The sequence below is a fragment of the Lycium barbarum genome, chromosome 2 (assembly GCF_019175385.1).
Source record: "Lycium barbarum isolate Lr01 chromosome 2, ASM1917538v2, whole genome shotgun sequence".
NCBI classification, from domain to species: Eukaryota; Viridiplantae; Streptophyta; class Magnoliopsida; order Solanales; family Solanaceae; genus Lycium; species Lycium barbarum.
Genome location: NC_083338.1, coordinates 145,544,265 through 145,560,627, shown reverse-complemented (window position 1 = coordinate 145,560,627; position 16,363 = coordinate 145,544,265). Strand labels below are relative to the sequence as shown.

At 35.9% G+C, this 16,363-nt stretch overlaps 1 protein-coding gene across 2 annotated transcripts; it reads left to right on the top strand.

Annotated features, from left to right (window-relative positions):
• The first annotated feature begins 10,038 nt into the window (after window positions 1-10,038).
• Window positions 10,039-16,283, top strand: LOC132627849 (uncharacterized). Of its 2 annotated transcripts, XM_060343442.1 has the most exons (9): window positions 10,039-10,326; window positions 10,637-10,864; window positions 11,582-11,690; window positions 11,803-11,901; window positions 12,016-12,702; window positions 13,586-13,946; window positions 14,379-14,460; window positions 15,553-15,783; window positions 15,903-16,283. In XM_060343442.1, exons 2-8 carry the CDS (start codon window positions 10,682-10,684, stop codon window positions 15,757-15,759), a joined length of 1,728 nt encoding a protein of 575 aa, XP_060199425.1. In that variant the 5' UTR covers window positions 10,039-10,326; window positions 10,637-10,681; the 3' UTR covers window positions 15,760-15,783; window positions 15,903-16,283. The 2 variants fall into 2 exon arrangements, with proteins under 2 accessions (XP_060199425.1, XP_060199424.1); XM_060343441.1 differs by having other exon boundaries at window positions 15,553-16,283.
• Window positions 16,284-16,363: the final 80 nt, after the last annotated feature.

Here is a 16,363-nt window from a genome sequence, read left to right as displayed (position 1 = left end):
GATTAGTCCATTTTAGCCAAACCCATTTTAGCCCATCTAAAAATTGGGTTGTTATGTAACCCAAATTAATCCATTTTTTTGTGCGGAATGCCCTTCAAAGTCACTGGACTTTAATTTTTGCCCCTCAAATTTGAATTTTTTAATTTTTACCCTTCGCTTAAAAACCTATGGTTCCGGGTTCGACCCCCGCTCAGTCAAATATTAAAAAAAAAATCGCAAGGAAGAGGTTTATAGCAAAATTAGGCTTATTTAAGTAAAAGTTAGGCCTATTCAAGCCAGAAAAGTTAGGTCTTAAGGCAAACCTCTAATTTTGAGTAAAAGTTTGTCTTAACGCAAACCTCTGCCTGAATAGGCCTAATTTTGCTACAAACATTTGCCTTGTGATTTTTTTTTTTACTGAGCCGAGGTTCGAACCCAAAACCTCGAGGTATTAGGCGAAGGGCAAAATTTAACGACCAACAATTTGAGGGACAAAAATTAAATACCAATGCCTTTGAAGGGCAATCGTGCAAATGACCCAAATTAATCCAGAGAAACATTGTTTTCATTTTTTTGCGCGGATTCCCTTCAAAGGCGTTGGTCTTTAAGTTTTGCCCCTCAAATTGATGGTCTTTAATTTTTGCCCTTCGCTTAAAAAAGTGGCAGAAAATATCACGAGGTTCGAATTCCCGCTCAGTAAAAAAAAATGGCAAGGCAAGGCTTCGCGAAAATTCGCCTTATAAGACAGAATTTAGTTATGCCTTAAGGCAAATTCTGCCTTGCAAAATTTTGCAAGACAGGATTATTTTTACTCTGCCGGGATTCTACAGAAGTTAGGCCTAACTTCTGCCTGAATAGTCCTAATCTGCTGCGAAATTCTGCTTTGCGAATATTTTGTTTTATACTTTGCTGAGGTTCGAACCCAGAATCTCAGCCATATTTTTGATCACTTAAAATGCCGAAGGGGAACAATTAAAGACCAACAATTTGAGGGGCAAAAATTAAAGACCACCCCCAAATAAGGGTATTTGTGCGAATGACCCCTTTGTTTTAGGCACAACTCGTTTTAGCCTAAGCAAATTTTTGGGCGGGTCAAGGACTGACCTATTTATTATCTTAGCCTATTTTGAACTGCTCAAATATCAGCTCTGCCCATTTTGATCCGTCCAAATTCAAAAAATTGAGTGGATTGCCCTTCATATGGACTGATCTTTAATTTTTACCCCTCAAACCAGTGGCCTTAAATTTTTGCCGCTACTTCTCATTTAAAGAAAATTTGTGGGCCAAAGTACCCTTATTCGCTGGTCTATAAATCAAAGATTTGGGTTCAAATCTCAACAGAGGCAAAAAAAATAAATCATAAGGTAAGATTTCATAGCAAACTATGTCTATTCGGGCAAAAGTTATGCCTTAAGACATAATTTATATATAGTTATTTTTCATGCATAGTTTTGCAGTATAACTTAATTTCTACAAAACGGTCACGTCCCAACCGGAGGGCCATGACGGGCACCCGGTGCTAACACAACCTGGCACCTCTTATCGTACATCCACATTTACATCTAGGCGAGCCGCATGGCTTACTCATAATTTACATTCATCAATAGTTCTAATCTCGTTGGGTAACAACGCATTTATATCGTCATCAATAACAATGCCCATATCCATATACACAAGCCGACAAGGCTATCAAAATGATATACAAAATGTAAGCCGACAAGGCTAAAGACATCTAATCATACACAACTATCTACGAGCCTCTAAGAAAAGTAGGGACATCATATAGGCGGGACAGGACCCCGTCGTGCCCATGTATGTACACAAAAGAATAATACCAAAAGTTGTAGCTCCGGATGAGATGGAGCTCCTCTATGTAGTCCCTGAATAAGAAAGCTATGGATCAAGCCTGTCTCTCTGGCCACCTGCGGGCATGACGCAGCGTCCAAAAACAAAAGGACGTCAATACGAAATTACGAATAATGTATTGAGTATATAAAGAATAATCAACATCATAATAGGAGCATGAGAAATAGCATAAGATGGGAGAATCGGGAGATAGTAGAGTCATCATCATAATTACTTACTTGTCTTTAATAGGGACCTTCCATTTCTAATGCGTGCTCGTATACATACATATCTACATATACATATATCTATATTTGTATCCATATTCGTACCTATATTCGTATTCATATTCACAGCATACCCGACCACGAAGGTTCGGTGGTTTCACATACCCGGCCATGACAAGGCTCGGTGATTATACATACCTGGCCCTACCAAGGCTCAGTGTTGTTCTTACCCAACTGCAGTGGTGTGCGCGCGATAAGTATCATACCCGGCCATATAAGCTCGGTGTTTCATAATAGTCATACATACATAGTCACATATACATAAGAGCCCATAAGTATCGTCAACATCAGTACTATCGTCGTTTCGTTACGTCTATCCTTAGAGGATCAACCATCATATAAGGAAAGTAGTAGAATCGTAAAAGTATCGAGAGTCATGAGCTTTAGAGATAGAATCATTTGGAGGACATTATAGAACTCATGAAAAGATATACATATATAGCCAAGGAACCATGCCTTATTGAAAGAAGGGTTAGCCTTACATACCTCTTTGTCTTCTTAACTATTTAACGATCACCGTCGAAGCTTGAATAATCTACATTTAGAAGGATTCATACCATGGTTAAGACTTAATGATACTCTTAAATTCAAACTAAATTAACTCATGATCTAATGAAAATTAGGCAGCATTTCCCCTATTTCGTCAACTTCCACCATTTCACACGACAACTCCCAAACATCCATAATACACTCACAATATCATAATCGAGTAATCACATTACATTAAGCCTTCAATATTCATCCTTATGTTCAACCTATGCCAATAACTTCACACCCATTTTAGCACATTTTTATATAACGCTTCTTCATCACCATTATTACCTTCTATAACATGACTATATCCATATCACACTAGGAATCATGACTCAATATAGATTACCACTCATAAACACCATAAAAGCTACACTTAAGCTTCATTTTCTACTTTCTCCTTCTACTTAAGTTTGCTACAACCAAACATTCTCATTAACATGAAATAAGCATGGAAACTAACCTTTTCATCCCATAGAAACAAGCTTTGGAGCAGCTATTAACTTGTGCAAAAACCCTAACCAGAATGCTCAAGTATTCTTGAAATCTACCAACCCTAGGAAATCTTCTAGCACATGAACACTTGATTTCTTGCTATTTAATCTTTATAAGCTCTTGGGTTTGGGTGTAATATGTTAGGAGAAGGGTTTTGGAGCTTTAGAGAGTGTAGATGAAATGAGGGAAATGAAATAAGGTGAGGGTCGTCTATCCTTATAACGTGAAAATTCTCACCCGACCCGGTTTATACTGCCTACTATACGGGCCGTATAATTTATACGGTCCGTACATATGGCCGTATAACTGGAAAAATTCTGGTTTTCGTTCTCGTCGACTCGTTTGACTTCCAATCCTCGTGGAACCTTCTTGAAACTCATATAACATTTCATTAACTATAAAATAGGCCCTATAACAGCCCCTCACAATATTTCTAATTAATCATTAGATCAATTATAGTGGAAACCCTTCCGATCACGGCTTACATTTCACTTCCTTCAACATACTAAACTTCACATATTCGTATAACTTCGAAATTTTATGGTATGAACCTTAAGCTATCTAATATTTCCCCCTTAATCTCATAAGTCACCTTAAGCTTGCATTAGCCTATCCGCAACGCAACACATACGAAATTTCCGAGGTGTAACAAAAACTATGCCGCTACAAAACTATGCCGGACAACATAATTTCTATGTAACTACGTAGAAACTATGCCATGTGGCATAGTTCTGTAGGATAACTTAATTTTTTCAAAACTATACCGGACAAGACATACTTTACATTGAAATTGTGCCTTAAGACATAATTTTTGCCTGAATAAGCATAGTTTGCTATGAAATCTTGCCTTGTGATTTTTTTTTACTCTACTGAAATTCCAACCTAGAATCTTAGGGGTATTTTCGGTCACTTTTTTATTACTTAAAGTGGCGAAGGATAAAAATTAAAGACCACCCAAAATAGGGGCAATCGTGCGAATTACCTCTTTTAAGCCTAGCTCGCCCATTTAACACTCCTACACATAACAATGCATATCTATCTATATAAAATGAGCACCTAATAATCAACCAAGTACATATGACATGATGCACATAAATCATAACATGATGCTGGGGCTTTAATATATGGCAATAATGGCATTGCATATTCAGGAGGGAAAAAATTTCAACTTTCTTGTCGAATGCTGGTACTCAGTAACTTTATTTATTTGTTCTTAGACCGTGCTAGTTTAAAAAGACTCGATGCTCGAAAGAATACTGTGATTGGTCGTATTAGGAGGAAAAGCCTGGATGGAAATGGTTTCACAACCTACTCTCATTTTGATGAAAAGCAACTTTTGATTTGGCGGTCAAGATTGTTCAAATTTTGTAGAGAAAAGGTATTTGATGTACTTGAGTACTTCTGTAGACATAAGAGCGCATTACATTGTTTAAGGGGCCGTTTGGCCATGATTTTTTTTTTTTTTTACTTTTTTACTGAAAAATGTCACTTTATGTGAAAATGAACGTTTTGCGTTTGGAATTTGAAAAATACCAAAAAAACTTTTTTTCACTTTCAATACATTCAAACAATCAAATATTCTTTGCAAAAACTATAACCAAACATAACTCCAACTCCAACTCCAAAATACCAAATAAAATGAAAAATATTTAGTTTTCATGGCCAAACGCCTACTTATATGTTGAAAAGATTTTGAACTTTGTACTGTCAGCCATGGTTATACTCACAAAATCATCAAACTATAGTTGTATAAGATTCAATATATTTTTTTTATTTTTTACCCGGTGTCCGATATCCATAAATGATGTAATGCAATGTTCCATTAACAAGATATATATTAGATTTAAAGGAGAACCCGCGAGGCTGCTCCTACACTTCAATTAGTTTACTTTTCTGTAAGCCACTATAGAACAAAATCGTGATAGCTTGTTATTTATTTGTAGTCGCATTATTGCAGTATAATTTTTTGTGCTCTGATTTCTGCTATTTCTGCTATTTCTGGTGCTTTGATTATCCTATTTTATCTGTGTTGCTTTCGTTATTTGCATTTTCATGTCGCTTTGAATCTTTTAGCCTTATCTGACCTCTTTTTATGCTTTTTATTGAGCCGAGGGTCTTTCGGAAACAGCCGTCCTACCTTGGTAGGAGTAAGGTCTGCGTACACTCTACCCTCCCCAGACCCCACGTTGTGAGATTTCACTGGGTTGTTGTTGTTGTTGTTGTATGACAAGGAAATCTGTAGCCGCTACTCTTCGGGTGCGCACAGATAAACTCCCCTCTGGATAGCCTGCAAACCATATAGGAGAGATAACCCACACTAGGCAAGCCCCGTGCGACGAGCTCGATCCAGAAGACAAATCCTCTGCTTTCGTAGACAGGGGGTTTCAAGCCTGAGACCTCCATTATGAAAGTCTCGGGCTCAACCAACTGAGTCACCCTTGCAGGTAAAAAGAAATAGCTTAATTATAGCCTTACCAGTAATTATCACGTAGCTTTTAAATATCTAACTTTAAATTTAAACTAAATCAATTTAATGTTTTAATCTGATTTAATTTTACGATTAATCAAATTACCAAGACAAGCGAAAAACGTCAAATAAATGGAAAGGATGCAGTACTCAGCTTTTCCAACATTTTCTCCCATCTCTGATCCTTCGGTCTTAAACATGAGTTTGTTTTTGAGAAAAACCCCCAAATGGTTACCATTATTTTTGGACTTTAGTTTAAATTGATCTAAAGACAATGGACTAATTTGGCCATTTTCTCCGTTTGTTTTCAAGGTCCGGAAGTCACATCAGTTAGACAAATTTTCAAACTAATTATGGCACACTATTGGGTTTGTGGTTTAAATAGATCAGATTTAATTTGTTCCTTTGACTTGATTTTCCTGTTTGTGCAGTACCTAAAATATTTCGAATGACATCCTATATATCAGTATATTTTAAGTTTGCACGCCAAAGTTAATAATTGTGCAATTGCTTTAATTTTATGTTGTCTCTTTTACGCATGGTCTTTCCATGATAGCGTGCCAGCTTAGACTTAGTAATTAATTGGTGACAATATTTCTCATCGCAAAAAATTCCCATATCCTAACAACCTCATAGTGTAGACACAATTTTGTGGCTTTAATTTAAAGATTATCTTATTGTCATACCTTGATCTGGCATATCTGAAACTGAAAATGACTAACGTTTTAGATAAAGTCGAATACAAGTTCAGAAAACTGCAAATCTCACCAACTTTAGGCCAATAAGTAAAGCTGAAATGCAACCAAATTCTCGTTGAGGAATAAGAAAACAACAAAAGGAGAAGTGAACATTGTGTTTTAATTATTGGTTCGGTTTATCCAAGAAAAAAGGATTTATGCCAACTATTGAAGGCTTCAATTTGAAGCAATTCATAAGGCGTCAACTGCCATAAGTCCTCATTATGACGAAGGTTGATGAGTTTAATCAAATAACTTGACTGAGTGTAAATTACTACAAACCTATGTCAATATCGATAGAGATAACAATTTAGCTGATCCGATGCAGAATTTATAGTTTATGAGTTTTGAACATGAAGTTTACGAGCTCCAAAATTTATTAAACCAGAGTTACCATCTTATATTTACTTCTCCTATTTCTTTTAGAATCGAAAACTTTGGGTCCTAAAAGGAGAACATTATTGCTTATATTCCTCTTTGAATTGGAACTGTACGTGCTGGACCCGTTGGTTGACAGATGAGAGATTGTGCAACTGCCAAGTAAGCTGCATGCATTTATAAACAAAACATTTGTTGTAATATGTGACTATTTTGGGTCCATTTTCATGCACGATTATGTGTCTCCCTTTTGACCCGCTTTAATCCAGGCTGTCCAGCTAACTCCTGGCTCCACCATTAATTACGTAACCTCTGCTCAGGAGCTTCAATATTTATTTTTTTAGACAACTACAAGTCAAATACGCAAATAAATTGGCTAGACTCTTGAAACCAAGGTTTTCACGTAAGTCCATATTTATATCAGTCAAATAACTTCATTAAATAAATTTAAAATAAGAATACATATCACTTGATCGTATGGTTAGCTAGACAAATGTCCTTATATCAGTAGGGTATTTTTTTTAGTTTTTTTTTTCTTTTTTCTTTTTAGCATTCGTTTATTTAATGTAAACATGGATCGAACTTTTTTAAAGACCTCCCCCGGCCCAACTATATCTACTTTTATCTTCTTACATTTTTTACCCATTCCCTTCCTCTACACCACAGAACTTTGTTTCAGTTTTATTTTAGGTGGAATACATGGATGATCCTTTAAATTTGTCGGTATATATTTAATTAGAGATTCGAACGATGATCTGTTTCAATCGAGTACCTGATTACATGATAAAGTGTTCCTATTAGATAATTTCAGGTTAAAATATGAAAAAAGTTTACAGGCATGCATGTTCTCAAGCGTCCATTACATAGATAAGTTAACCAAATAAAATATGTCACCTTCTGTAATTATACACATCAGTCTCAATTGGAACATATTTGATGAGTATAATTAAAGGAGATGTCATGTTTTATGGGGTTAACTTATCTAACGGATCAAGCGCTTGAGAACACCACACAGTACAAAGCTTTTTCGAAATTTGAGTTAAAAGTGTTTAATATATAAGAACACTTTATCATATGTTCAGGTGTTTAATTTGAACAAACTATATATAGTTCGAATGCCAAAAATAAATATATTGACAGGTTTGAGAGGCTTAGTTTTGACCGAGGACTATTAGCTGTTTATGAATGTGAATACCGTATTATCCAAGTTCTTGAGGACTTTGATTCAAAGCAAGCCCCAAAATACAAAAAAGAATCTCCTGTTTGGTCTGCCAGCCGATCCGCAATCCTTGTTGACCTAAGATTATCTGCAAATAACTTTTGTGTTTTTAATTCTTCTGGTTGAAGTTGAATTGCATAAACAATAACATTTTTAATGTAATTCCATAAATGAAACTAGAATATATGCGGACCTTACATGGAACTGTATAATCTGTTTTAATATATACTGTTATGAGTTACTATCAGTTTCTCTTTTTAACTAACCAAAATTAACACGCACTGGTCCCATCATTTTTGCCTTGCCAGGTGTAGTCTACATTGTTTAGTTGGACCATAAAATTGTGCGACTGAAAGGGCATATCACACACCAAAGAAAACCAAGCAAGGCGTTTGGTTACAGCAAGTTATAAATACTCTATACTCGTACTACTCCAAGCAGCATTAATTAATTATTGCATGGGAAATCCAAAGGAAAGAGACAGGAAATGGCAGCAATAAATGTGGGGCTTTGTCATCTTAACTGTGAGTGAACCTAACGTAAACTATAACCAATTTCTGACTTACGGTCCGTTTGGACATGAATCTCGTTCCTTTTTTAAAAAAAAACATTGGTTGATTATAAATTGGTAAAATCAGTTTTTTATGATATTTTGTTACATTCATAAAAAAAAGTGTAAAAAACATATTCAAGTATAATTTTAACTTTCGAAACCATTTTTTTTTTTTAACTAAACCTATATCCAAATGTCTACCAACATTATTTATGGATGCTTGAGAGGGGCCATACCTACATACCCTCAAACTTGATTGATCAACAAAAGCAAATAATGTTGAGAATCACAGGTGCAGCAGTAGCAAAACCTGAACAATGGACCATAAATTACGGTGTTGATTTTTCAATTCTGGCTTTTCGGAACTTACAGACCCATAATTCAATGTTGCAACCTACTACAACAACACCATCGGTGTTCCTGCAAGCCTGACTCAAGAAATTATGCTTTTCTATAACTATCGTTCATTTTTTTCTATTTTTTCTTGGGGTGTGTAATAATTGTTATTGTTGGCTTAAGGGTTGTTATTAAATTTTGCATAAGTAATATCTGAAAGATAATTGGTTAGGAGGTAACTATTCATGTAAAAAAGTATTATGATGTTTGATTTGTAATTCAAAAACCCGTATAACTAAGTAAAATTTTATGTTTATAAGTTATGAGCAAATCTGTATAAAATAACTACTTATACATAACTCATAATTCGATGCTACAACCTACTACAACAATGTTCCTGCTAGCCTGACTCAAGATTTTATGCTTCGTTGTTTTCTTTCGTAAAATTGACCACGTCAGAAATTACTGTTGATTTTCTATTTTTTCCTGAGATGTGTTAAAGTTGGTTCCTTAATAATTGATGTTGTTGGCTTTGATTTCTCCTCAATTCATGTTAATCAGTACAGTTGTTAATTACTAGAGTCAATGCCACAGTTAATTTCTCCTTAATTCATACTAATCTGTCCCGCATAAAAATGTAGTATAAGTTATGCGTCAATTTACGTAAAAGATGAAATAATTAACACTCCGTAAATAACTATTTGCATTACTCATATCTGTATGACTTTACCACGACCAAACGGTCCCTTACTGTATTAATCCATCTGTCCCATATTATTTGGCCACATTGATAAAAATATGTGTCCCAAATTACTTGTTCATTCACAAAATAAAGATAAAATTAATTAAATCTTTCTCATCTTGCCGTTAGTATTAAATGTTCTTGAAAATAGTTAATATTGATTAGAATGTATATATTTGAGTCAGGAATAAAGTAGTAAAATATATTTTTAATTTTTAATTTATTAAAGGACGTGTAAAAAAGAAAGTGATCAAGTAATATGAGATGGAGGGAGTAACACACACAATTGCGTTGGATTTAATTTTTTGATCACTTTATTAGGGCGAAAATTTCTGGTCAAATAGAGTGAAAGACAGCGGGCATAGAAAGAAGCGAATCCCACTGTTAATTGTGGGAATGATAACATAACATAACATAATCATTAACTCACTGCTCCTTCTCTTCAATTAATTAAAATAAACTTTTGTCCTTTGCGCGAAGATTCCATTGTTACAAATACATAATCTTGCTAATCTCGTGACCAACACGCCATTACAATCTATTACCAGTAATAACAGTAACAGTAACCATCTTTATAGTATACATACACATTCTATATTTCAGTTACCATTTCCATGTAAACTTTGTATAGTCTATTCTCTCAGTTGGTACCGCTTATTAAATGTCTGCAACAACGGTGACGGAGATTGAGATTCCGGTGTGATGACGGAGAAATGAAGTGTTTGGATTTTAAGGCGTGAATGAAAAACGAGAATATGTATTGCCTTTTTGAATTGCAACTCTTCATCTCACTCTTTTGTTTATAAATTCAAAGTTTTTCCCTCAGATTTAATACACCTGGCAATATGAAGTTTATTGATTTTCCAAAACAAACATTGTCAAGGGTGATTTTCTCAGGCATTTGAGTTAAAGTTTTGTAAATTGAAGTGCAGATTTCCGTTCTATCCTGAGACTAATTAATTTGTAGGCCATGAGCAATTAAATTCCTTAACAACACACAAGAATGTTATTTGTTTGTTTATATTCCTACTATTAAACTAACTTTCTGCTTTCCTGTTTATGAACAGAGAGTAATATAAAATGAAGTTGTGACTAGTGAAAGCAAATTGACAATGCCGGAGCTAGGGTTTCAGGATTCGAGATCGGGTAGAAATGTTCATCGTGATGTAAGTCCGGATTCTGTTATATTCACAGGCGACTCCAATTACAGCAGCATATTCTCATCTGCTTCCGGTAGCGTTGACCGGTGTTCATTTGCTTCCGATGCTCACGATCACCATTCCTCCGTTTCCGATGTTAGCATTTCTTTCCTTTTTTAGTTTGGATTCTCATCATTCACGTGTATTTCCTGTTTGGTGCAATATAATAATGAAGACAAATTTATGCTTCCGTAAGCTTAGTACACGCGCTAGAGCTATAGTACTGGACAAAGCTAAATCGATACTATTGTCTATTCACATCTCATTATGCACCGTCTCATAATTTCGGATCATGATGAAAATATTGCGTCCTTTCACTTCTTTATATTTTTATCTATATAATGCGAAGTTGACATAAGCTCCTCTTTGGCCGTAGATTTTGAAGTTGTGTTTGGACATTTTATTTGAAAAAAAATTAAAGTTTTGTGAGTAGAAGTGAAATTTCTCCCAAAAACTGGTCTGAGCGGTTTTTGGAACTTCAAAATATTTTGACGATAAATTTTTAAAATTTGTTCAAAACAGATATTTGTAGATAACTTTTCAAAATGTTTTCAAATTTCATGGCCAAATAGATATTTGAAGATAACTTTTCAAAATCTATGGCAAAACACTAGCTTAGTTTTAGAAAAATGCTTTTAAAGAGAAGAACAAAGATTTCTCTGTACTAAAAAAAGAAAAGAAAAAAAAGAAGAGGAATATTAACAAGGTTGATTTAGTTGTTTTTTGTTTGGAAATTGGCGGTATAGTGTGGTACTCACTCTACTTTTCTGGAATTTGTCCACTTCGAAAGACTGAAATGTTTGATTGAATCAGCATTTGGCAGGGCATGAATGCCGTGAAGCTTCTGGTGGTACAGTTACAGATCGAAACAAAGCTATGGTACACAGAAATAGTCACCTTGGCAGAAAAGAAAAAGCAAAAGGTACTACTCTCTTTGACTCTTTTTTCAACTTTTTCAGTTGGCTTCCTACAAAAGCCTCTTAAACTAGATTCTTCAATATTCCTGTGGTAGTCACACATTCTCTGTCTTCCAGTTCAAAAGGCAGAGAAGAACAGCAAGATTGAGATTGAGACAGATGATGAAAATCTGTCTTTAGATTCCGCAAGAAACTCTTTTTCTCAAGCTCTTAAAGGTACTGCCACTAAAGCATTTCAAAGCACAAAGCAATTATTCTCACATTCTGGGTAACCAATTTTTTAATTTTTCCTTTTTGTGGATCTTTGGTTTGGAAAATTTGTTGGAATAGAATGTCAAGACCGGAGGTTTAGGTCAGGATCACTACTGAAGAAACCAGATAGGCGAAGGCCTGCTTCACTAGATCTAAACAATGCTGTGATTAATGCGGGGCACTCTTCTTCTCCGCGTTTTGGGATCATGAAGAAGACTCCTGTTACGACTAGCCGAGCTGGTTCATTTCCAAGTCCAAGAACGCCAAATTATCGCCATTCCAGTGTTGGTGTTCAAAAAGGCTGGAGTTCGGAGCGCGTGCCATTGCATTCAGGTGCTAATCGCAGGCAGTTGAATACTGCATTGCTGCCTTATAACAACGGAAGGACATTACCTTCCAAATGGGAAGATGCAGAGAGGTGGATTTTTAGCCCGGTCTCAGGAGATAGTTCCATGAGAACTTCGTTACAGCAGCCACAGAGGCGACCTAAGTCCAAAAGTGGGCCTCTTGGTCCTCCTGGTCTAGGTTACTATTCATTGTATTCTCCTGCACCACCTGTTTTTAAGGGAGGAAATGATGGGAATCTGTTAGCCAATTCCCCTTTTTCAACGGGAGTGATGGCAACTGATGGTCTGTCAATTCGATGTGGAGATAGCCTGGGTAGTGGAAACTTGCATGCGCTCACAGAGCCATGCATGGCAAGGTCAGTTAGTGTACATGGATGCTCTGAACTGGTCTGTTTATCGACCTTGCCGACTTCCCAAGGTACTGATTTATCTGTTCCAGTTGATTGGTTGCTTGCTTAATCTAACTAAGAAATTGCACATTGATTGGCATTGCAGCATCATAATAGTGAACAACAACAACATACCCAGTTGAATCCCACAGTGTGGGAGCATCATAATAGTGAAATGTAGCATAATTTTAGGCGGTAATTCCTAGAAAAAGAAGAGGAAATATTGCAAGAACATTACAAATAGAACCCACTGGTTAATTGGTCACAATACTTGATTGTTTCTTTGGAAGATCGAGATCTATATTTCCACTGGTTAACCTTGAATGCTCAGTATTTCCATGTTTTCAAGGTTCAAAGTTGAAAGGAACCCACCTTTTTTGGCTAGAGGATGTCACTGAAAGTCACCTGTTTATATCAATGGAATGCACTGTCAAGGAAAGTAACCAGAAAAAAAGAAACTAAAGTTGATTTTCTGTTATTCATTAAAGAAGTTTTATAATCAGATACATCATCAAGCTCAGCTCAACTTCCTTGATGTAAATTTGCACCAGGAAGCACCTACTCCGATATGTGATAGACTTGTAGACAATCACACTGGTCATTAACGTTTGCCTATGAATCCCATAGGAGACACCGATGAACTGTAAACCATGTGGCATAACCCGATTGCCAGGGTGGTGTTTGGTAGTTTTGCATGATGGTTTCATTTTGGAGGTGCAATAACTTTATTTGTCACTGCCTATTGTCAATTTGGAGCTTTTCTCTACATGGGAGAAAATATACAAATCTTTAAGTCCATCATATCCAGCCTTTGAACCCTCATAACTGTGGGTTGTGGGTTGTGTAATATGTGAAGAAATGATGACTGTGGCTTCCGATTGTGTTTAACTTTCTTGTAAGTCTGATTTGTAGATGAGAGTGGGAATGATATTCAAGATGCAGCCAATGGTGTGTCACGAGTTATCTCAAGGCGGGATATGGCCACTCAAATGAGCCCCGAGGCAAGCCCTTCCTCATCTCCAATAAGGCAGTCATCATTCTCTCCTTCAACTCCATCTATTCTACCACTTGTAGAATTGCAATGTGCGCCTTCTTCTAAAGCAGAAATGAGAGATGTTCCCATTGATGAGCGGGTTACAGTGACCAGGTGGTCAAAGAAACAGAAAGCTCGAATTCCAGGTAGGTGCATGGAACTTGATGACTGGAAAAGGAAAGCTATGGAAATCCGGTCTTCAGGTTGGGATGTTGCAGAGACATCAACAAGCATTTCAAAGTAAGTGATGATATTTTATTTCTTAGCTTGTAAGTGAATTGCTTTGATGCATTGTCAATTGAAAGTAGTTTGATGGAAGTGTAAGTTGATTGGATGTATTACAAGTAGAGTATAAAAAGGAAAAGCTGATATATCTTTTGTAGAAGATGCAAACACAAGGGAAAGGAAAACATCCAGCTGACAGTTAGAGGCTTCCTTGTGTTGTTTTGTTCATTTTCATTGTTTTTCTAAAATATTGGTTTACATGTACATTGCCTTAATCATATATCTGATCTCAAGTTGATTATGATCATTAAAAATCTCGATAAACTGTACAGTTTGAGAAAGGATAGACCACATTCATGCTCTTTAACCTCTCTTTCTCCAAGTATCAAATGCATTTGTTTCTCAATTCATGCTATTAATTGTCTCTATTCTCTTCTGAAATATTAGGATCAAGAGGGAAGAAGCAAGAATCACTGCATGGGAGAACCTGCAGAAGGCAAAAGCAGAGGCATCAATGAGGAAACTAGAGGTCGGTCTTTAATCACATACCTCCGTCATGCACTTTTAGTTTCTAAAGCTTCTTTCTGTTGCCCATAAGCTTTACTTGATTCATCAATTATATGGTTTAAATTGAGTTTATTGCGCCTGAATGCGTAAGACTACTTTTTGTTAGTCTAGAGGTAGCAAAACTTGAATATGGACAAAATGGGTATTACTATAAAATATGTGACAAAATAGGCATGTTACACTCATACGTCTACGTAAGGTATATCTAATAGAATGCTAATTTATCAATTAACAAAAACTTGTTTATCAATTATGATTTCTATTCTACTACTTGCTGGTCTAGGTTAGGGTAGTTTTCTGAATTGGAAAAGACAGCTTATGTTGAAGTGGTAATCATCCAGTAGCTTCTACCAGTGGCTGTAAGATACAGTTTATCTTGAAAGTCAAATATCCTCTGTCGAGATGTCTGGCCTGGTGAACTAGGCTTGTACGCAAAGGAATTTTTTGTTGTTGATACGGGGGATTAAGATGTAGGGTCTTCAAGTGTTATATAAGCTGACCTTTTGATGTTCTTCCCTCACTGAACTTTTACATTATTCCAGATAAAATACAACTTGAAAGATGAGCTGTGGATTCTAAAACTGATATAATTATATGCATTTTTTGCTTATCTGTCATTTGCTAATATAATGGTTGACCTTAGTGACGCGGAAATCTTACAAGATTCTGAAGGGGTTGAGAGAAGAGATATCTCGTTAATTTGGTATATTAACCTCCTAACTGCAGGGTGATTTCTTCTCCCCCATGTCTACATGATAAGCTTAAATTGTCTTTGAAGGAAAAAAGGTTTTAATGGATAGTTTATCCTGTACTTCTTTGAAACTTCCCATTGGATTATGACATAATCATCAAGATACCTGTTCTCTTATTAGTGGATGCTATAATCTGTTGGTGGTTTTCTTAATCCATGTAATAAGGGAGGAAGATTTATTGTTCATATTTCACAATTGTATAGAGGACAGAAGAACGGACAGAACTTGCATATACACTAGTAGAATGAAAGCGTTTTCTGTTTGCAAATTGAATACATGGTATTTCTATAAATATAATGCAGATGAAACTGGAGAAAAAGAGATCGTCATCCATGGATAAGATTATGAACAAACTTAGATCGGCTCAAAAAAAGGCCCATGAAATGAGAAGCTCAATGTTAGCCAACCAATCACATGAAGTAGCAAGATCCTCCAGCAAGGCCTTATCTTTCCGTCGGACTCGCCAAATAGGGTCTCTGAGTGGCTGCTTTACATGCCATGCATTTTGATGTTACCACAAGCCTCTATATCAGGTATTCTCCTCCCTTTACATAGAGGAGTGTTAGATTTCAGATATCCTTGCACAGATTTAAATCTGGTATTGAATGAGTAGATCCCTTCTTTCCTGATGCACTTCTCTGCAATTTGGTAGTGAATGGGTCAGATCATGTAATTCTTGTAATAAGCGGCAATGATTTGGAAATGTTATATGTCAAGACGTGCTTTCTGGAAATCAATGCTGCAGGGCATTTAATGACCCTCTTAGAAGATTATATTTGCTACTGAATGATTAAACGGTCAAGAGGCATGAACAGGGTGAAAAGTACCCACGGTCTTCCATGAATGTCGAAGTAGTTTGATGTGTAACTTCGAGTTTCATCTTGATGCTCCAATTACAAAGCTTATTTTTGTTTCTCCTTCAGGCCCTGCCATCTTCAACAAAATTCTAGTTGCTCTGTAAGATTCTAAAAACATCTCCTTTGATTCAATCTGTATGTAATGAATTTACCAATAATCCACGAGTTATCTTAAACTTTTTTTCTTCTTATGCATCCAGCACTCGGATGACAAAATCCTACTTTATAATGCCAATAACAAGCTTATGGGTTGGAA